We start from the raw sequence: 22,912 nt of genomic DNA on the forward strand, positions 1-22,912 counted from the left end.
CTGGGGCTGCCCCCGGGACCCCCCTCAGCCACCCGCGGGGTCTGTGTCGTTACAGGGGTTTTTCCTCGGTGGTGGCCCTGGGCGCCAGCATCATCTGCAACAAGATCCCGGGCCTGGCCCCCCGGCAGCGGGCGATCTGCCAGAGCCGGCCCGACGCCATCATCGTCATCGGGGAAGGGTCCCAGATGGGCATCAACGAGTGCCAGTTCCAGTTCCGCAACGGGCGCTGGAACTGCTCGGCCCTGGGGGAGAGAACTGTCTTCGGGAAGGAGCTCAAAGTGGGTAGGTTGCCTCTCTGCTGGCCCCCCCGGGGGGCACACGGGGGGTGTCACAGGCACAGGGACACAGCCTGGCCGGGACTGTCACCTTGAGTGTGTCCACCTGGGCACTGGGGCTGTGCTGACCGACAGGGCACCGGGGCAGGAGGGCACTGGAGCCTCCTGCACGGTGTCTCACTGTCCTGCCCCCGCGGATCCTCCTGGGAGGGCTTTGTCTGTGTGTGCCCACGGGAGCAGCCTCCTTCCTGCTCCTAAGGATGCAAACAAAGGTGTCTGGTTCTGGCTAAAGGCAGTGGTGAGAGGCTGAGGGCTGAGCTCCTGGGGTGCAGGCACCTCAGCAGTGAGACTGACCTGGTGTTTGGAGCTTGTTGGGATGAAGGTCCAGCAATCAGTCTCATCCTGAGATAATTCATGGAATAGTTACTCTGTACCACTGCTCCTGGTGCCCTCCCACCAGGAAGAAGGAGGGTCAGTGTTCTGCTTTGAGATGTCAGGGCAATTTCAAATGGACCATTCCAATCAAGAGCCAGAAGATCCCATTTCCAGTGTCCGTTTTTATTCCACCTATTGCAACAGTATGAAATATATAGAAATTCTTAGCTAAAAAAAGAAAAAAAAAGTGTTAATAATGACAAACCTGGACACCTCAGGGAGCAGAGCTGAGGTTAAAGCTCCTGTACTGCAAAACACACAGTGGTGGAGCTTGCTTTGGTGAGGAAAAGTCTCTTCCAAATTCAGGTGTAGCCATTTTTAGAGCCATCATTGGAAGCTCATCGCTCACAGCACAGTGTTCTGCATCCAGAAGGTGAAGCTGGGGTCTGTGGTTTCCAGCCTTGGGGCTTTTCTGTCTCCTCCCCAGCTAAAATGCAGATGCAAAAAAAAATCAGAAAACCAGTCAAGTGGTGCTTAGTGTGATAGAAAACATGGATGTTTCATGGGAATGGGAGAAGTGACCAAGGACTGAAGCTAGAAGTGCCCCGAGCAGTGATCCAGCCATTGTGCCTGGATTCTGGTCAGTTGGGAAACCCTCTGGACTGGACTGGCTCCAGGCACCATTTAGTTAGACATGGACAAATGGCAGGATATGGCCCTGGTACCTCATTCCTTGCCTTCTCATGGAATGCAGAGCTACAGCATTGCCACTCTGCTCTGGAACTCCTGAGAACGCCTGGCATCACCTGGACGTGTCTTTACTCACGTGTGTGCACACTGAGGTGTGTGTTTTCCAAAACTTAAGATACATAAGGGAAGAACAAGACAACTAAATCTGGCAGCCCCCTGTGAGTTGCTGATCTTTCAACACCTTTGATAATAAAAGGCAGAGTCAAGCAGGGAATGTAAAAACCACCCTGCATGTCATTGTGAAACATCTGAAAATTGACCATTTATTAGGATTAGCCCATTGTTCCTTGAGCTGAGCTGTTCCTGTCAGTGATCCTTGCAAGTGTTTGCCACTTATGTCAGTGAAGAGTCCATTTGGATGGCTGACAGGTTTGGGCTCATTTAGCCTAAGACTAACATTTCCTTAAACAGAACATGTGAGAAGGGTTTCTTCTTCTCTAACGAATCAAAACTGCAGAGTTATTGGGGATTGCTGTGTAAACATGCACTCAGTTCCTCCTCCCCGCTCCCAAAATTGAATTATTTAGCTAGCAGGTTATATTTAGGTCCTTTTAAAGAAAGTCAATATAAAGGAAGTAGACTTTGATCTGTCTTTGAGGTGATAACTCTTAATATGTTCTATCTACCCATTATGAGGCTAAGATGGATAGGGCAAATTCATCCTCGGTTTTGGAACACAGTCAGATTTTGAATGGCATCCAAATTATATAAAATTCATTCAAAGAATAACCAAAACCTTCAAATTTGAGGAGGTTATACATTTACATTTGGAAATAAACCTTGATAAAAATTGCACAGGTTTGAAATCTGCAGTGGTGAATTTTACTTGCACACAAGACATGCAAGGTGTCTTGAGGATGAATATACTCATGCCCTCATTATCATCCAGTCACTCCTGCTCTGTTTCTCTCCTTGTTCTTCCACTTCTTCCCTATAGGCACGTAGAGAAACCTAGGATGCCTGACATGGCTCATCTTTCTATGGCTATAAGGAAAAAGGGTCTGTTCCCTGCATTTCTCTCCTTCCTCTAAGGTCTCTCTGGCAGGGTGCACTATAGAGAACCATTAAGAAAGAAAGGCTAATATTTCCCTCTGGTTAGAAAAGGTGAAACCTCTCTGCTATAAAGCCATAAATTGGTGCCCAGAACCAGGAGGTGGTCAGGCCTCAGTGCCTTGCCCTAAACAAGAACAGCCCAGGTTAGCTTTTGGGCAAAGATCCTGTACCCTTAGAGCTGTTTTAACCAGCAGCAACAGCTCCAGATTCTCTGCTCTTTGACACAATGTGCATTTCACAAACCACTATTCAAACAGCAAAATTTTACCAAGATGATCCAAGGGCTGGAGCAGCTCTGCTCTGGAGCCAGGCTGGGAGAGTTGGGATGTTCAGCCTGGAGAAGAGAAGGCTCCAGGGAGACCTTAGAGCACCTTCCAGTGCCTGAAGGGGCTCCAGGAAAGCTGGGGAGGGACTTTTCATCAGAGAAGACAGTGTTAGGATAAGGGGTGATGGTTTTAAACTGAGAGAGGGGAGATTTATGTGAGATATTAGGAAGGAATTCTTCACTCTGAGGGTGGTGAGGAGCTGGGATGGGTTGCCCAGGGAGGTTGTTGATGCCCCATCCCTGGAGGTTTTTAAGTCCAGGTTGGAGGAGGTTTTGTGCAGCCTAGTCTAGTGGTTCCCTGCTCATGGCAGGGGGGTTGGAGCTTGGTGGTCTTTAAGGTCCCTTCCAACCTTGATGGTTCTATAATTCTATGATTTGCAGCATTCCAAGGCCAATTATACTTCTCGACCAATTGCATCCTTTAAGTTACTACCTTAAAGAAGACCAGGCACCTTTGTCTTGCCTCTTGCAACACAGTCAGTATCCTGATTCCCCTGTCGTGCCCCTGGAGCAGCCCTGCTGCCTGGCTCTGGGATCAGGGAATGGCTGCAGGGCCTCTGACCAGCCTGGGAGGATGTGCTGAAGGAACTCTGATGCTGACAGGATTTGTCTGTGTTGGCCCATACAAATGAGTTCTCTTGGATACCACAGAGTCCCATCTCAGCCCATGATTCTGTTGGCACACCAAGCTAAAGCTCTTCAGACCCAGGTGTCTTTACTTTCACCTCTATTAGGTATTCTGGTTCAGGCAAATGGACCCAGAGCATTTAAATTCTTGTGTTGACACTGCAGGGTGATGCAGGAGGCCCAAGTCCTCCTTGCAGCTCTGCTGTGGCTGAGGGACCCTGGTGCTCTGCTCCTCTGTGCTTCTGTTTTTAGAAAGGCAACAGGGACACAAGCCCTGGTAACACACTTTGAAGTCTCTAGAAGGAAAGAATCAAACAAAATGTTCCCGTTTAATCTGCAGCATGTGTGTGGCTGCATTTTAACAAATCCACATATAATCTGTCTCCCAGTGCTAATTTAGTTGTAGAGTTATAGTTAGCAACCATTTAAATTCACCCTTGCTTCATACAGCATATTTGTGATCACAGACTGAGTTTCCAGCTCCTTCTAACACTCTCCCAACCAGAGCAGAGCATATGCTCCCTGCTTCTTGAGTCATTTTTCCTAGTTTGTCCTTCAAAAGATTCTTCCCTACTGACACACTGTGGATATCTTATCGTGACAGCTGGTGACAATAGTGCCAATAACATGAAGGGAGATAGCAGAATAAACTGGATCTGAGGACTTGGTCCAATTTCGACAGGAAATGATGAAGTCACAGTCAGGATCAACACAAGGATTATTATTTTTATTTTCTAGACAATTCTGTAGTCACCTTATTAATAATGTAAAATCACAAAGAGAATTTTTTAAATAACCATGGAGATGATGCAACACTGCAACTATGGACACTTTTAAATACAAACATATTTGTCACACTGGTCAGCAGTTCTGTTCCTGAAGAGGGCCACGAACAAACCCAAGGCTTTAAAGCAGGATAGGCCAAAACCTTCTGCCCACCTCTCTTCAGGAGAAGTCTGGTTCAAGCCTGAACATCTGAGCAACAAGGGGTGCCTTTGACAGACTCTGAAAATCAGATTTGGGCTCTGAAAGGTCACAGGAAGAGCAGGTAGCAAAGGCTTTTCACCAGGTGTCTTTGTAGCCCTCTTGGCAGAGTGAAACCTCGTGCACAGGCAGCAGGAGCTTTGCTGTGGGTGGTGATCACAAGCCAAGGAGTAACTACCTCAAGTCACTGCACTGGGACGTGGGTACATTTCCTGGTACCCAGAGGACAGCACCTTGTTGGCATCATAGGGCAAAACTACAGAACTACAAACCAGGGCCATGCTGGAACAGACTTCCCAGCAGGAAATGAAGCAGTTTGGCTGCATCTACCAAGTGACACAGCAAAGTGGAAACTCATTTCAGCCCGGATCTAGGACCAGAAAGGCACATCAACCTTGAAGAAGGTGCCAGGGACGCTGCCTGGGAGAGGATGGAGGGAATCAGGCAAGAGCTGTGAAGACACACAGTGGTATCTCAAGAGCTTTCCAGCAAAACTGTTTTCAGCCAAGGTTTCACCCCTGTCTTACTGGAATGCACGAATTCTTTGATTTCTTTTACACCGAAAAATGTCTCCATATCATCACTTTGACACGTTCATCCATCCAGCCTGGCTGATGTGGCTAAGGAAAGCTGAAATCTAAGCAAGAACCCACACAGGCAAGGTTGTCTGCAAGGCTTTGGGCACAGCAGCCCAGCTCAGCACCACGTTGGGGCTCGGGGGCTGTCACGGGGGTACCCAGGGGTAGCCATGAGGAGAGGAGGGGCTGTCAGCTCCCCCCACCCAGGGCACTGTTGTCTCTGGCACTGCCCACTGGACTGATTTTAGCAGTCATTTATTTTCCATATGTTAAAAGAAACTTTCCTTCTGTGGCTTCAGCAGTGTGAAGGCAGAGGGGACACTCCCACTTGCCTCCTGAAACAGGTGAGAACTGTCCTACAAGCCAAACTCTAACTAGCTTGCTCAGCAGCTACCAGGAACTACCTCTTTTGCTAGTAGGCAAAAGAGAGCAAGGTCTAGCTCACTCTCCTATCTGGTCTGTTAGAGTTACAAGAAAAACAGTAGAATAAAACTTCATTTTCTCACTGTGCTGAAGGCAAACATTTGAAATCATCCCAGTACAGGTGTGTTCAAGAGAGACTTTCATCTCCAACAATTTTCTAGAGCTTTTTGATTTGCCATATTGTAATCTCAGCTTTTAAAGTCTGATTCTTTGAATAATAAGAGAACAGATCAAGTAAACAACCTTGGTAGATCATAATGGAAATGCTTCCTGCTTTTCTATTGCATGGATAATTACCTGCACAAGTCTGAGGGAAATTAAGTTCTAGTTGTTGCTGCATTACTAGAGGTGTAGTTGATATTTAGAAGAAAGGTTGATAAATACTCTTTGCTGAACCACTGGTGTTCTGAAACCCCCAAGCTATACAGAAAAGAAAGATTGTAATGAAGAGGAGTCTTGCTATCTACTCAAGCAAGCTCAGAATTTGCATTTCTGTGCTAACTTTCCAGGTTTTAACGTCAGCATCTTGCACCAGAACAGTTATTTGCAGGGAAAACAGAGGCCAGGCTGAAATGCAGCCTGCACACCCAAACCCCAGCATGCTGCTTTGTGCCAAAAAGCCAATCTTTCTCAGCAGGGACTGTCACTGTAAGATAAAACATTGCCCCAAGGTCACTGCAGTTGGAATTCCCACCAGAAGGTTTTCATACCTGCCTTCAGATGTGTCTTGTGAGTACATGTTTCAGAGCAACAAAAAGATTGCATGTCATGAAGAGGTAGCAGAGCTCTCTCCCACTGCAGGTCAGTGGTGGGGCTCTCTGAGGTGAGGCAGTGCTGGGGAGGGATCTGAGCCCTCAGAAAAGGGGAAAATCTTGTTTGAGCTCCAAACTGCTGCCTGTGATTCTTGTCGTGCCTTGAGCAGCAATTTTATAAGCTGAAAGAGGGCATTTTCAAATATAGCTGGAGTGTTTCCTTCCCAAGAATTTCTTGTATTGATGAAACAAACTTTACTTTGGGAAAGTGGGCAGTGACTAAACTCCCCAAATGCCTCTTTGAGCAACTCTACTCATTTTATTTATTGGTACTAATATTTGCAAAGAACACACTGCCAATTTATGGGGAGCTGTAATTTTCATTTTGAGTCAGTACAATATTTTGTATGCAAAAAATTTGAACCGTTACAGAAGGGAGGGGAAAATAGGACAGGGATATTGCAATATTTTTTTTAAGCTACCATTTCCATCAATCAGACATGCTAGGTTAAAGAAAGATAAAAATAAAAAATAAAAATAAAAAGCCTGCCAGACCCTACCTAGTCTACCAAGGAATGGGGAGGCACACCCGAAAGCAGGCAGAAGATGAGCTCTTTTTTTTTCTAGCTCTGAGTTATGGCCCCTATAGAGCAGTGGGAAGTAATGCCAGCTCTAGCACATAATTGGCAAGGTACCTTGTGTTTTCCATCTATATATTTGCACAATCATATTTCAGCTCATGTCACTGCAGGTAACTCCCTCCCTGACCCTTTGGCTTTAAATAGCAGAAAACACAACCCATGTTTTCCAGTGAGATAAACAGAAATTTGTCTTTTTTATTTCACAGCTTAGTCAATTTATGAGGGAGACTGATAGGGCAGGCCAAGCTGTTCAGAAACACACTTAGATCCTGAGAGGTGCTGAACTGCTGAGCACCCACCAGCTTCCTGCAAGTAAATCCCCTCAGTATCTGTCTGGCTTAGGTTCTGTTTCCCATGCAACATATTGTGTTTCTATTTAAAACTAACTTTAAATTTCTAATCACTGTGAATCAAGCCTTTTACAAACTGTTCAAGCTTTAAGATTAAACTTTTAAAAGCCCTTAAATGAGCTAAATGAAAACCAGAATGCAGAGAACCTGAGAGCTGACACACAGGCAGGGCACTTGCTGCTCAGCCAAACCCAGTCTCACAAACTGACCCACAAGAGCAAGGATGTGCAAGGGTGGATTTGCAGGTCAGTGCTCCAAGGTATGCATGAGTTGCCTATAATTATGCTCAGTGTTAGGAAAGCCACCTGTGCTGCTGGTATTTCTGTTCACACTTACCTGTGGTAATCTTGGTGCTTCCCTTTCCAACCTCTGACACTCTGTGATGATGATGGACTGTGCTGAGCTCAGAGACAAAGTTCCAGACACCCTGGGATTGTCACCTCCTACCCAGCAAAGGGTCTAAAGACAGGAGCCCAGTGCTCTGGAGGACAGTTTGGATCAATGGATTGGAGCTGCAGGAATCCTGGAAGCCCTGGATGCCAAGCTATGCCTTCAGAGCCAACGCAGCTGCAGCGCCCTGCACACCTCCCTGCAGGAGGAGCAGGGACAGCAGGGACACCCCAGTGCCCAGTAGATGAAGAAAAGCCTCTGTGTTCACACAGCCATGGACATTCCCAGGCCTGGCTAGGGGAGCAGAGCCAGGCAGACACCAGTGTCCCCCCCACTGCCAGGCCCAGAGCTGCTGGGGGGCACTGGGGGGTCAGGCCAAGGAGCTGGAACCTTAAACCGCAGCCGCACCTCGACGTGCTGCCATGGTTAGGAAGCCCTGTCAGATCACCAGTCTTGGAAAAGACCAGAGCAGCCTCTGAAAGGCAGCCAGATCCTCTGCTGGAGTTTCTGGCACCTGGAGCTGAGCTCTGGGGTGCATTCATGCAGCCTCTGCTTGTTCCAGACAGTGGGAAGCACGTGCCGTTCAGGAGCTGAAAGCTGCCCTTGCACACAGAGCTCCCCACCTTGCTCCACAGCTGCTGGAGGGCTTGGGCAGCTGTTGGCCTTTCTTTTGCCAGTTTCCTCATCATTAACAGTTTTATGTGCACCCTTGCAAGTCACTGGCTGGAAGAGCCTCCACAAAATCTTCTTCAGTTGACCCGGGATCCAGGATCAGGATTTGCACTGATTCTCCACAAAGCTCAACTTGTTCACTGAAGGCATTTTTAAATTAAACTTTTGCCTTCTTTACAAATAATTTAAATAGTCACAGGCTTAAGTCTAGTTTCAGTTTAAGGATGGATTCTGTGGGAACTGATTCAATTTCTAGGTCTCCACCAGAAGAACAGGTCAGAAAAGTTTGCAAGAGACAGTCTGGGCGGCTCATGCCAACGAGTGCCTTTTACTTAAACCCTCTCCAAAGGCCTTTTCTGATCTCACTGCTGAAAACACACCAGTTTACTCTTCCAGTTACTGTCTGATCTTTTTAGCTAACTAGAGAAAGCCATGACTGCAGATTGGGGTTATCTGCACCCTTTCACTTACACAGCAGAGCAGAACCCTCGGCCCTTTCTGTTTTACCATCAGCCCTCTCTGTTTTGCTAGGAAAGCAGTTGTTTTGCTTGTCCTGGTCATTAGCCAAAGTGGGCTGTGTGTCACATGGTGTGACACTGCTGCCAGTTCTGTTCTTTCCTTGCCCTGTGTTTCGTACCACATCTCCTGCTTTGTTAACTTCCTTTGTCCTGCTGGACCAGACGTGCTGTTCCCACCTACGAAGCACTTTGTGATGCTACAGTCACCATCAGCCACAGCTAAAAGTGAATATGAGAGAGTCTCAGTATTGTGGTTCTACTAAAACCCGACCTTTTTCTAACACAAAGATCCCAAATTTATTACTTCTAAACTTGCAGAGGGGCAGTGAGGCACAGGTCTGGGGTGGCTGTCAGATGCACACAGAAAGTGTAGGCTGGCAAGTAAACGAGAGAGGAAATAATGGAGTGTTGTATTAGCTTACTGCCCAAACTGCTCATCTTTGGGAATGCAGAAGTGATGAGGTTGTGCCTTTCAACCCAACTCTAACTAGACATTAGGCTGAAGGTGGAAGTGCTGTGCCCTGCTCAGCCTGCCCTAGAGCAGCAGCAGAAGCTCAGGGGAAAGGAACTCCAGGAGCAGCTGCCCCAGTGCAGCCTGTCCCAGCAGTGCTTCCCTCTGGGACCCTCCAGGGGCTTCTGTGGCATCAGAGGCAGGGCAGGAGGATTTCTTAGGAAAACACCTTCTCACCTTATCCCATTTTGTTACAAAACCCCCACCAGACTGTTTTGGTATCTAAAACCATCACAGAAGAAGCTCAATCTGAACTGGGCCCACCCCTGCCCTGTGTGCTGGTGTTTCCATCAGCCAGGCAGGGTCATGGAGCTGAAAAAGGTGAATCATTTATGGAAAACAGGGACAGCCTGATGCAGACCTGACAAGCCTGTGCCACTTTATCAATACTGCACGAGTGCCAAGGCACTTCCTTCCTGGATCAATTCCTCCAGAAACTTACTTTGTTTACCTTGTAATCTCCTAGCACTGGGTTTTTCAAAGCTGTTAAACTTTCCCCTCCAGAAGGACAAAATTATAAAGTAACATAATTTGTGTAATATATTTATGATCAAGCTTCACACTGGATTCTGATTGTGCCTGTGCTAGTTCTATACCCTCTGCCTTGCATTTTGTTCCCCTCCAAGGAGCAAAGGAGCTGCTTAGCCTTTACTATGTTGAGTGTGAGAGATTGAAATGATGTCCCCGTGTTTTTTATTCTAGTTCTTGAAAACAACTGGTGCTAGATCAGAAATCATCCAACCAAAGGAAAACAGAACAAGATGCAAATACTTTTTGATGCTGTGTCTCGTGGCAATCAGGTGTCATGCATTGCTGAGCAGAGAACCACGGACTTCTTATTGTACCCTCCCTTGTTTATCAGTGCATTTTTCATAGTGTTGTACTTAAAATAGAGATGATATTGGTGAGGATAAACTGGAGGAGGAACTAGAAAGATGCCCTGGCTGGTCCTGGTGGATTGCCCCTGGAGTGGGACCCCATTTCCACCTGCCTCCTCTGGTGCACAGAGGCACTGAGAACAGAACTCCAAATACACCTAACCCTGGCATTTCTATCCCATGTTCAGAGCTTCATGAAAAGCCAGCAGATATAGAAAGCCTTATCTGCCAAGCCCACAGTCCTAACAATTCACTGTTTTATGATTTTCCTCTTTTTAAAGAAGGGAAAACAAGAAGGAAGTCTGGTACTGGACAGGTTCCTCAGTGAGCACAGTGCATAGCAGCATCAACAGGAATGTTGCCTGTGCCAATAAAATGGCACCAAGCTGCCTGTGAACACATTCTGATTATGCCATCTTGCCTTCCATTTGACTTCCTTGCCATAAGGAAGTGACTATTTTTCACTTAATGTCACATTCAGCAATGAGTAGAGAAATCTAGATCATACATGTGAAAGGGATGTAGCTGAGAATAAGATGCTTGCAAGATTTCTTTCCCAAGTGGTTCTTCTTTTGTGAAATGCAATAAGCGGCAGAAACGTGCTTGGTTCATGTAGAATAATCTGTTGCCAGCAGCTGAGCTCTGCCAGAGCTCAACTGGTGGGTGTTTGGAGAACAGAAGCTGATCTTCCCATCTGCCCACCCCTAATTAAGAGCCTGATTCTGATCCTGTTGATACAAGGGTTCATTTTGTCACTGGAGAAATCAGAGCGGGGATAAGGTCTTAGTCTGGGAGATCCAAGAATTTTTAAAGGGCTGTTTGATACACATGGGCAAACCTCCTCACATTTGGAAGAGCCCCTCTCTCAGCAGAACTGGTTCCAAAAGCCTCACAGATCCCATAGGAGCCACGTGTGGGAAACCCACACGCCAGGATGGAGGAAAGCTTTGAGAAGATAAATTAAGTCGTAGATTTAAAGTGAGAACCTCCCTCCAAACAGAAGCCTGTCATTACTACCATATTGCACAAAATCATATTGGCTTAACCTCTTCCCAACAGCCTTCTGGTGAGGCTGTTACTGCCCCTTGCTTTTGTCATGGGACCTACAACAGGCCATGGATTTATTTATTTATTTATTTTTCATCCTGTGAGACATTTTGAAATTGAACCTTATTTCACTGAGGTTGCACAAACGGGGTTGAAAACTTGGTGTCACCTACAATGTGGGGAAAAAAAAAATCCCAATTCAGGCAAAACATCTTCAGAACAAGATTTCTAACAGAGGCAGTTTTCCTGTCAAAATACCTTTCAGTGTGGAATGAGCTTTCTACATAAAATCCCATTTTTCAGCTGGTTTTTAAGAACGTTGGATATGGGTGTTTTTGTTTCACTCCCAATTCCACCTATTCTCCTTTTTTTTCCTCCCCTTTCTTTTTGAGCTATAACATTTGCCACCCCACCCTTCTGCTATAAAAAGGTTGAATTTGACTACTTCTAATCCCACCTGGGAATACGGATGTGCAGCTGCCCAAGCAAAGCTTCCTCCTGCCCCTTCCAGAGAGTGAACGTCCCCGCAAATCGATACTCGGGAGCGACCTGCTGATGCCTGCAGGTTTGCAGCACGTCTAAGAATAACCTCCTGATGTTAGCATTGCAGGGCCTTGTCTCTCTGCTCCTGGCTAAGGTCACCAGGTTGTATTTCTGGCACTCCTTTCCCTTTCAGGTAGCAGGGAGGCCGCGTTCACCTACGCCATCATCGCGGCCGGCGTCGCCCACGCCATCACGGCCGCCTGCACGCAGGGCAACCTGAGCGACTGCGGCTGCGACAAGGAGAAGCAGGGGCAGTACCACAAGGAGGAAGGGTGGAAGTGGGGAGGCTGCTCGGCTGACATCAGATACGGGATCGGATTCGCCAAAGTGTTCGTGGACGCGCGGGAGATCAAGCAGAACGCACGGACGCTCATGAACCTGCACAACAACGAGGCCGGGAGGAAGGTGAGTACCGGGGTCCTGCCCCGGGGCTGGAGAGGGGGCTGAGCACATGCAGGGGGTGAGAGCTCCAGCCTGCTTTAGCACCAGCCTCATTGCACAGTAGACACCTTTGCAAGTTGTGCAAGCTTGCTCGCTGGGCCATGTGTCCCTCAAATGTTTGTATAAATGTTGCTGGAGAAGAGGAGGCCAAGGGGGGATCCCATCGGTGCTTATAAGTGTCTACAGGGGGTGTCAGGAGGCTGGGGCCAGTCTCTTCTCTGCAGTGTCCAGTGACAAGGGGCAATGGGCACAAGCTGGAGCACAGGAGGGTCAAGCTAAACACAAGGAAAAACTTCTTTGTTGTGAGGGGAGCAGAGCCCTGGGACAGGCTGCCCAGGGAGGTGGTGGAGTCTCCTTCTCTGGAGACATTCCAAACCCATCTGGATGTGTTCCTGTGTGATCCACTGTAGGTGATGTGGCTCTGGCAGGGGGGTTGGGCTAGATGATCTTCAGAGGTCCCTTCCAAGCCTGACCAGTCTGTGACTCTGTGCCTGTTTACAGCTGTAAAAGGCAAAAAGCAAACAAGCATTTTATCTGGGAAGTCAAACGTGCTGATGATAAAATCCTGGCCTGCTACTGTGTGGGTGAACGGGATCCTCGTCAGGTTCAGACATGAACCTCTCCCTCATTTGGAAAGGGATCATTTTCACACAACTGTTCAAACCTCACTCTTGGTGGGAGGACTACCTCTACAAGGAGAAAAATGCTGCAGCAAAAAGACCACAGGTTGAGTCCCTGTGACTCTGTGGTATGGATTTGGTTTATTATTTTGCACAGGAGGATTCCCACCCTCTCCCTGGTCTTTGGGACCGGGTAGCTGGAAGCAGCTGCTGCAGACCCAGTGCTCAGGAAGGCAAGAATTCAGCAGCTCTGAGCAGGCAGGTTTCCTGTGGATCCTGGGCACTGGCTGCCCCGGGTTTGCTGCACTCACCAGATTTCTGACAGCCAGTGGCAGCCGCTGGAGATGTAAGACTCGGTCTGATCCCTGCTCCTTAGAGCCCTGCAGGTCAGGACATCCCCAGAGTGGCTCAGAACAGTCTCAGGGGTGGAGGGGCTCTGATTCCAGCCAGGAATGGCCAGGGGATGTCTGTGTGCTCCCCATGTAGCTGTGCAGGTACCACCTGGTGCTGCTTCCCTCTGCCCACTGCACCTCAGGGAATGAGGGCACCTCCTCCTGCTCTCCTGCCTCCCTCTTTTGCCTTCTCCACTGTTTGTGCTCCTGGGCAGTAGGACTGATCCCAGCATTATGTTAGTGTGGCTTAGAAGCAAACGGGAGAAGGAAGCTGGGAACAGCAGGTAATTTGTGGATACTATTTTCGTTGGGGTAATTACCTGTAGGCTCTGAGACAGGTACACTTACACTGGAGCCAAGCAGATGGCATTGAAGAAAAGCCACTTCCACCCCAAACAAAAGCCTAACTTTTATTTCATTTAATGCCACTGTAGTAGTCTTACAGGTCAGATTATAGTTTTCACTCTGCCTAGTATCCCAAATGTCCATGCCTGGCTCTGTAGTACAAACATGGTGCCTCAAAGCACTAGCAAAATTAACACTGAATTCAGAGACTAAATCAGGGAGTAACCTTAAAATTAATATTTGCTAATCAAATTATCTGAGATTCAATATGTTTAGTACCAGGCTTCTGGTAGCATGAAGGCACATACTGAAAAGCCTGATAAACCACCAAGGCCCACGCTCTGCTCTGCTATACAAGCATGAATCCACTGAAATAAAAATTGAGGAGTTTCACCTCTGTGTGAAGGCTGCTTCTCAAAGCTCTGCTTTTATTCAGTCAGTGCTGGCAGGAAAGGATTCCCAGGAAACAATACACCAGCTATAGAGGACTGCAAACATAGATGGACCTGGCTGCTGTCGTGGAAAATCGTTTCAGTTGCACAGCTCAAAGATGTAGAAAAAACCCAAGAAGTTGCATTTCTAGGATCTGTTATCACCCAGCTTTGGACCTAGGGTAGGAGGAGAATACTAGTCCTGGAGGTGGCCTGAGGGAAGGCAAAGCATTCAGCAGGTTCTCCTTGAGGACACGAGCTCCTTGTGTTTCTCACCTCCATGTGCACAATTTGTTGTCCTAAAAGATTATGCCTGGAGGATTCAGCTCCACACATTGTTATCTGGGAGAACAGTGGCGTGTCCTATCTCTGGCCATCTGCCATTCCTCCAGCAGGCTCAGGAACTGTTCTGATCTGGAGATATTTCTATGCTTCTTCCTGCATCCCTGACAGAGCAAAATTACTGATCTTTGTTCAAACAAATCTCTGCTTGAAATCTTCAGGGGAAAGAAAGAGGAACACGACTGAGAGGAGGCATGTTACTCCACCATCCTGTAGAGCATGAATAAACGATGTTTTTGCTAGAGAGATTCCTTTCAGGCTTTGCTCTTATGTGAAAGATCACAGTATTTAAAGACAATTGGCAGAGGGAGGTTATTATGGGTATTTGGCAAGCTGGGTTTCTCACAACCTAACCCTTTCCCAACAAAGACTGGCTTGTTTTGAGGTGGTGCTCTCCCTTTTGGAGCAATATGGATCTTATCAGCCTCCACACATCTGTTCTTGGTGGCTTTCCTCTAGGCTACAAATTCTTGTCTAGTTTTACTTGCCCATGGCTAGTTTTTTTTTATTATATTTATGCACCTAGGAGACCAACTGGCACCTACTGGGCTTCCAGAAATAACCTAGATGTTCAATCCTTCTTGATTTGTTATCTTCACCTCTAGGCCCTGCTACGCTGGTCAAAAGTCAGTCCCTGCTACTCCTTTGGTCTTGCAGTGCAGAACTGCACTGTGTGCTGTGCCCCCTCCCTGGGTGCTCACAAATGACCCACTAAAAGGTCCTTTGTTAGGATGACACCAGCTGCAGGTGATTCAGGATGCACTCTAGTAAATAATAGATATATATTATCCAGTTTTCCTCTGCACAATCACTATAAATTCATCTACTCAATCTTGGTGAGCAGGAGCTGACAGCCTGCTGCAGTAGGCAGCCCTGCAGGGAAACTGAGCATAGGTAGGACAGCAAGGTATAAACCAACAGTGAACCACCAGGAAAAGTCTGCTCCAGACTTTCTGGAGGTCTCACTTCAAGACCTTCCACCTTCTCAGAGTCTTTTGTTTTGTTTTGTTTTGCCCAGGCACATGTCTCTGAGCCTGCTCTGACTGCCAGAGCATTTTGTTTTGTTTTGCCCAGGCACATGTCTGGCAGGGGGGTTGGACTAGATGATCTCTCGAGGTCCCTTCCAGCCCCTAAGATTCTATGATTCTATGATTCTATGATGTCTCTGAGCCTGCTCTGACTGCCAGAGCAATAGCACAAGCATCTGTCAGCTCTTTCTGGAAGCAAACAAAAATTGACTGTGTCAGATATGGAGGATTTTAGAGGTCATAGGTGGAGAACATCCCTGCTGCAATTCCCTTTCCTGAGCAGCTAGTGCAACGCTTGGAAAACACTCAGGAGCACATCCCAGATGCAGCAAAAAAGCACTGCTACCCGGGGTCAGGGTGGGGGAAATGTCCCCATTCCAGCTGCTCCCACCCCAGTGCCAGCCAGGCCAGCAGTGCCCCCAGGATGGGCACCCTCATGCCTGCTTTGCTGAGGTGGTTTCCTTACTGCTCAAGGACAGGCCTCTAGAGCTCTGCTCTCTCTGGGGACACACCAGCAGGACTCCATTCCCTGCACAGCTGGAGTTCCCAGGCTGCTTGGAGGGGAAAGGGCAGGGTTCAGAACAGGGGTCACATACACCCTACCAAACTGGCCCCAAGCTGCCCCAGAAGCCTCCCATCATTTGTCAAACCTCTTGGAGAGCAGCTGCTTCTGACCTCCAGAAACAGAGTTTAGGGTGTCTTTCCTCTTTGAATTAGTATTTCCTGAAATGCTGATTCACAGCAGGAAGAAGCAAGCAGGACAGGGAGAACAGGAGGAGAATTCATAACAGCTGGGTCAGAAAAGAGAGATAAAGCTTGAATTAATTTAAAAGCATAATCCTGATTTGCCCTGCAAACTTCCATGTGAGGGGTTATAACTGCAAGACTGGATTGTCTGTTAGCAAATTTGTCTTCTCAAGTACAAAGCTGATTAAATCAGTGCAAGTAGCACAATAACACACATCTGAGAGATAGTTATGATCCAGGAAATAAAAATGGTACTCTCCAAGTATCTCTGCTAAAAAATAGCAGGTTAAAAAAAAAAAAAAAAAGATAGTAGGTAAAAATAGCAAGTACTGAAAGGTCCTACATATTTTGGCTGTAAACTTTTCATTATGACAGCATGGCAGGGTACATGACCAGACTGCTCTCTCCTCTCCTTTCCTCTGTGACATTGAAATTCCACGAATGGCATCTTGCATCAGCGTTACATCATATTAAGTATAATGCAATATTATGAGTCATTGTTATAAATCATGGGCACAGGCTGCATTAGAAGGCTTTTGCAATTCAAGAGCACATCAAGGTGGATTTTTACTTGGCGCTTCTCTTTGGAGGCAAACCCAGGTGCACTCACTTCACACTGGATCTCCATCCTCTGATTCCCTTTGCCCTCTCAGCCCTGAGGCTCTTTGGAGCTGTGCAGAGGTGCTGCAAATGGCAAGCAAAGCCAGGAGAAACCAGGTGGTTCTCGAGTGGATCATGCAGCGACCATAACAGACTGAAGTGTTTAGTATTTCGTCCCTTAGGGAAACCTGTTGAAGAGGATGTGGAAAGCATGGAGTTCAGGAGCTCTCCCAAGCTGTTCTGTAAAGCCTACCCTTAGGATGCTCACCTCCTTTACTTGCTGGCATCTCACCTCAGGAGGAGATTGCTGCCACATAACCCTCCTGAACTTCTTCCAGTTCTTGCATAGAATGCAATCACCACACCACTGCAAGAATTCAATTCTCCTTGAGAGGAGGCAGCTATTTCTACTTCATTGAACTTCTGCTTTCCTTTAACTAGCTCACTAGCCTGACTATCAAGCAGCACAGAGCAGAAGCTCTTGCAGATGAACCACTTCAGAGTGCGTAAGAAAAGAGACAAGGCTCATACAAGAGAGAGACAAACAGTTTAATCTTTATAGTTTTCCTGAATATTGGCATGAAATTCTGGAGATGTTATAGTTGTGTTGGAACTGAGGATTAAAGCAGGTGAAAACACAGCAGCACTCCTGTTTGCACCCACAGTTCTGTCAGAGCCTGCAGAGGAGAGGGAGGGCAAGCTGTGGGCTTGTGGTCCTGCCTGAGGAAGACCACAACGTTCCAGGGAGACCCCAGCAGTGCAGCAGCCCCTGGTAGGAGCTCTTTTCCCAGATGATCCAGGCTGCATAGTGCCTGCAAGCACAGTGCTAGCAGGGTATGGTCAGTGTGCCAGGAGGACACAGGGCCTGGAGTGGAGCCAAAAGATTCCTTCCCACAGGGATGCACCAGCCCAGTCTGGCCCTAAGCAAACTCTGCACCCAGCACAACTGGCTAATAGCAACCAAACCCCTGTGCTTCTGCACTCAGCTGCCTCTCAGCTCCATCAGAAGGAATGTCTCTAATGGCACATGCACATCAGAATAAAGCTTGCCTGTGTCTGGAGCTGCTGAAAATTACCAAAGACTCCAGAGAGTCTAGGAGGCCAGCTCCAAGCAGAACAGGACTGGGTGAGGCTGCCCTGATACTCCTGGCACCAGCAATCAAGTGATATTATAGTATCAGCAGCACAGCCACGTTTCTTGGAGTTCAGAATTTAAAGGTGCCCTTGCAATCACACTTAACATTTTCCAACAGTTTTTCACGTTTTGGCTTGGTTTAGATTTTTGGCATGAGCACAGAAATTTTCCTGATTTTTTTCTATTCAGAAGCTTCTAGTTCTTAGTGTTGGGGATGCCTCTTAAATACAAAGCTGTTGAATGATCTTCCTCCTTCCTGGTAGATACCAACTGCTTGTGAAACGGCCACAGCTGTGGTACAGTCCTGATTTAGAGAGGCTTGAAGTTGGGAAACATTTTTCAGGAGTAACTTTCAGCTTCTAGTTACAAATTCCTGTGAGTGATGCTGAGGGCAGCAGCACACCCAGCACCTTGCTGCTCCCTCACCTGCATCCCCACCAGCAGCTGGGCTGAGTGTGTAAGAGCAACAAGCAGAACACTTGGCCTGGTGCTGCACCTGCAGCACAACTGCCTGAGCCCATCCTGAGGTTTCTTGTCTGGCTGATAAGAGCCCAGGAAAAGCCTCCCATTCCCATGGGGAGATGGGGAGCTCAGGCTGCTGGCAGTTGGGTGCCCCTTCTTGATAGTGGCAGTAACAGTTCTGACAGATGAGGGTGCTGGATGTGTTAACAGGGGCCCTGGGGCAGAGCAGTGGCACAACTGGGTGACACAGACAGGCATGAGATAACCAGGCTGGAGGACAAGCTTCCCCCAAAGCAACACACAGCCCTTCCATTCACAGCCCTGAACAAATCAAAAACGCGGCTCCACTGCTAGAATGTCACACAACATCTAGAAAACCTGTTGTTAGGTGCACTAAATATGCCTCTGCAGAGTGTCTTGGTAGCTGGCTTGCTTGCTTAAGCTGTACAATATTTTGCCTAGATTAAACCAGGTGGATGGAGAAGGTTTGGAGAAGGTTTGGGGCTTGTGCCTCACTGTGACCAGATGGGATATGTCAAAACTGACCCGTTTGAAAGGGGCACATCTGTAAGGTACAGGCAAAAGGAAGGAGTTCCCACCCACAGACCTGCTCTGGTTATAGCACATTGTCCAAGGAAAAGCCAGTCCTGTCCCACCCAACAGTTCTGCCCTTCCCAGCCCTCCTGCTCATGGCTCCCCTGCCTGGCACCACAGCAGCTCAAAGCAGCTAGAAAAGGAGCATTACACACAGCAAACCCTTTCCTGGCAGCTTCACCACCAGTTGCTGGGGGGCAGCAGGATTTCCAGAAAGCCCAAGCACTGAATTTGGAGGGAGTTCAATTCACTGAATGGGAAAACTCCCATTGAGGTTGGTGGGACCACAGGACACTGCCAAGTGCTTCCAAAAACCCCCTTCCTGCTGCAGTGCACAGCACGACTGTGCTGAGCAGCTTCAGAGGTGTGAAAACACACATCCTGTGCACTCTTGCAGTGTTTTGTTTGCATTTGAAAGGCTCAACGTTCTATTTTATGGCTTTCCTACTTTTTTCTTTTTTCTTTTTTTTTTTTTTTAGCTAATAGTCTTAAAGGTGTGCATTTGCACTGCCCTCTGCCTTAATGCTGTGGACTGAAGCCTCTGGGAGGTTGACATATAAAATCTTACTTCTAAAAATGAGAAGTATTTTGCTGAGTGACCTTCCCAGTTTCACAGAGATGTCATCTATTTATCCTAGTAGCAGTGCCAAGTGGAGTGGTTTCTAAAACTGAACAGCAGTTAATTTATTTTCAGGTACCACTCCCTTTGGGATTGCAATTAGGATAACTAGAGCTGCTCTCCAGCACAGGAAACTGGGAAGGTCACGCTGCCAAATTGTTGGCATCTTGATGAAGGAGTATAAACTACTGCTGTCGCTACTGCAGATCAAATGAGCCTAACCAGAATGAATAAATTACGAAATCCTCCCCAAAGATCATGAATATTCATGGATCAATTACAAACATTTGAAGTTAATTTTCATTTGAGGAAATAACTCTGGTATTCCACGGTTGGTACATATGAAACTTAGCACTCCTTGCAGGCGAGGGCAAAGGAGTGTTTTTTTTTTTTTTTTTTTTTAGCTAATAGTCTTAAAACAAGTCCAAACTTGACAAACAAGCTCTGCATCTTCTCAGCAGCCCAGGGGAAAGATAAAGGAAACATTAATGTTAGTCTAAATTATGAGAGGGAATTGGACTGCACAAGAGCTGTAATCCACAAGAATGAAGTTTCATTCCACTTCTCCTCCACTTTCAGCTAATCAGAAATGGTGATACATGGTCCTACTTGTATTTTTGGCTTTTAACTCCCTCCTATATCTTCTGTGGTTGAAAACTGAATTCCTGATTTAGGCTGAAGATTAGGGAATGATAAATGTTATCACTTACCTGCAGCCACAGCTTTAGAGGATTCTGGCCTCCTGAGCAAAACGTGCATTTCATGGCTCTGATCAGTGGAGCTGACAGCCTGTCATGCTGCTGACAAACAGAGCTGAGACTGAGGGCCAGCTCTGTTCATAAATAACAAACAGCTCAAATTCAAAATTTCATATCACACACCTTTTATAACTGAAATAATCAGTGATTAATTTGCCCAGCAAAGCCCCTGTCTGGGTCATACGTTTTGGGGCATTTTATATTTTGATTTGGTGTTTGTCTTTGGACAGTTCACATTTCCCACATGGCATCCACTTGTCATTCAGTACTCAGAGGGGAACATCATCTAGCCAAAAATAGTTTTACAGGTTATTTAGTTCTATTATTTAGTATTACAGATTTTTTTACAGATTATTTAGTTCTATCAGTGTTTTCAGCACCTTTGGATAGGCCCCTTGGTAGAGTCTTCAGTGTCTCTCAAGTTGCAGAACTGAAGCCCTTGTTTTTAAGCAAATGCAGCTGTCACAAAGCAGAATCATTTCCAAGCAAACATGAGCTATGTTTGGGTGCTGTAAAACTTTAATAACTGATCATTTAATAAAAGTTATAGGAAAGCAAAAGCATAGCACCTCTTAGCCTTAACCCTCACCTAAGGGAATGGCTGTTTTTTGCCTTGTTTTACTTCTGTTATCTTGTAATTTTTTATGTTTTATGGAGAAATGAAATAAAAATCCAAATTTTTTTTTATTCTTCCTAAGTTGTTGCAAAATTTTCAGAAGTAGCTGATGGGCACAGTTCTTCTTCTCCTGTGTTCCCCAGATGACACTTGTCACACTTCAAATTTAGGTTTCCAAACCTAAGACTGATCTCCTTTCATAAAACCAAACACTTTTATATCCATATTTTGGCAGTAACATTTTTCACCCAGGCTAAGTAGAGTCTTTTGGAACAAAACACAACAGAGGTTTTGGTAAAGATGAAAGTTAAACCAAGCTTTGGTTCAAATGCTTCCTTAGGCACTTGGTAGCAGAAAAATCTGAAGTCATGAAGCCCTGAACATTCACCAAAAGCAATAATTGCTGGGATCTGCTGTACAAATGGTACAGACTTTTGCTTTAATGCTTTCCAGGTATTCTGAAGTAAACAATTAAAAAATCAATGAAATGGAGAACAACCTTTTAGTCCAAGGACACAAACAAGGCCTGGTTTGGTACTGGAAGAACATAGAATGGATCTACTAAATGACAAGGGTTTCAGGGAAGTGCAGAGAGGATGCTTGGCTCTGTGTGCCCAATTAGTGCCAGAAGGCACTAGTAATCATTTGTGTTAGAACTGGTTATTGAAATAACCCTGAGCCTTCTTGTACTTGGAAGGGAGCAGCACCTCCTGGCCTCATGGACTGCTTGGTCCTCTGGGGCAAGGAGAAGGGAAGTGTTGGTGTTCACAGGCTCTAAATGACAGCAAAGCCAACACCTATTGGTTGTTCTCCAGCAGTGGGTTCTCTTGCTGGGTCAGCTGTGGCCTGTACTGAGGGATCTGGCCTTGCCTTAAACATACTGGAGCTTCTACTAAATATAAGACCACACACAAGTACAACCACCTCTTCTCCTACAGGGCTATTCCCATATGAGATTTTACTTGAGTAAAACACATACTCCAGCACATACTCTCCTCTTTGAGTATATAAATCTGGCAGTCATAAAACAACTAACTATTGAGATAGCATGATAGTATGTAAATAAAGAAGCTCAATAAGGAGTCAAGATTGTGTGTCCAAAAGGCTTGGAGTAAGACCTCAGCTAGAAAAGAAAAGGTCCAGGAAACACAGAGTGAAAGAGTGGAGATGTTCTCCTACAAAACATGTCTTACAGGAATGGCAAACTGTGTTTGTGGATTGCCCAGGATATTTAGGTTTCTCTTAAGGTGAGATTTATAAAATTAATATCCAATTAGTACATTAAATGTGTGCTGCAGTCATTCATAGCTTCTTTTATTGATGGGTTTATGCACTGATGAAACTGGTACATAGAAGCTATTGTTACAGGTATCCTACCAGCTTCTGAACTAAAGACCTAGAGCAATTGGTTAACAATTTGTTTAAAACATCAGTCCTGCTATCAAGACTCATTTATACATGGCTTATAAAGAGGAACTATTAATAGCATTGTTGGATGTTGCTACTTCACTCATCTGTAAGTAGCAAACAGGTAGATCTGTCAACAAAGAGCAGCAGCTCTGGTCTGACCAAAGGGAATTACCTCAAAAGTGAATTTCTGTTAATAGGTGATTGCTCACCTGTCAGGCAAAACCTTCAAATATTGCTTAAAAATACCTGTTAGAATTAGAAGGGAAAAACAATAATTTACCAAGCAAGACAGAAAAGCAAAGCTTTGCTTCACTCCACTAGGCATTATGCATAAAATTAGGAAATTCCACTTTCTTCTGTACAGGAGGAAATTTTCATTGACAACAGGCCAGAAGATCCTTGTTAAAATTCTTGGCCGGGGTCTGGGCGTGCTGGTCTGGCAGCTGCAGAGATAGGCTCTGCTGGTAGGATCTTGTCTCTGATAAGTGGAAGCTCTTTGAAAACATGGAAGTCTGGATCTATTGTCCTAGCTGCAACTGGAGGGGGAAACTCTTCTGTATGAAACTTCATTTGAAAGTCATCTTTGTGGAATAATTATTCTCAGAAGAATTCGCACCAAAATCATGTCACTTTATGATCGTGTGAATATTTGGACTGGGAAACACAAAGTGTGTGGAAAT

The 22,912-nt window shown here is 46.3% G+C and overlaps 1 protein-coding gene across 1 annotated transcript in view; it reads left to right on the forward strand.

Annotated features, from left to right (window-relative positions):
- Window positions 1-61: 61 nt before the first annotated feature.
- The window catches only part of WNT7A (wingless-type MMTV integration site family, member 7A), a 35,654-nt gene continuing 12,803 nt past the window's right edge, over window positions 62-22,912 (forward strand). Inside the window, exons 1-2 of the mRNA XM_010007864.1 lie at window positions 62-282; window positions 11,826-12,097. Of these exons, the coding sequence (XP_010006166.1) occupies window positions 186-282; window positions 11,826-12,097 (369 nt within the window). The 5' untranslated portion in view covers window positions 62-185. The remainder of the gene's footprint in view (window positions 283-11,825; window positions 12,098-22,912) is intronic.

This window comes from Chaetura pelagica, unplaced genomic scaffold (genome assembly GCF_000747805.2).
Source record: "Chaetura pelagica isolate M959 unplaced genomic scaffold, ChaPel_1.0 scaffold432, whole genome shotgun sequence".
Taxonomy (NCBI): Eukaryota; Metazoa; Chordata; class Aves; order Apodiformes; family Apodidae; genus Chaetura; species Chaetura pelagica.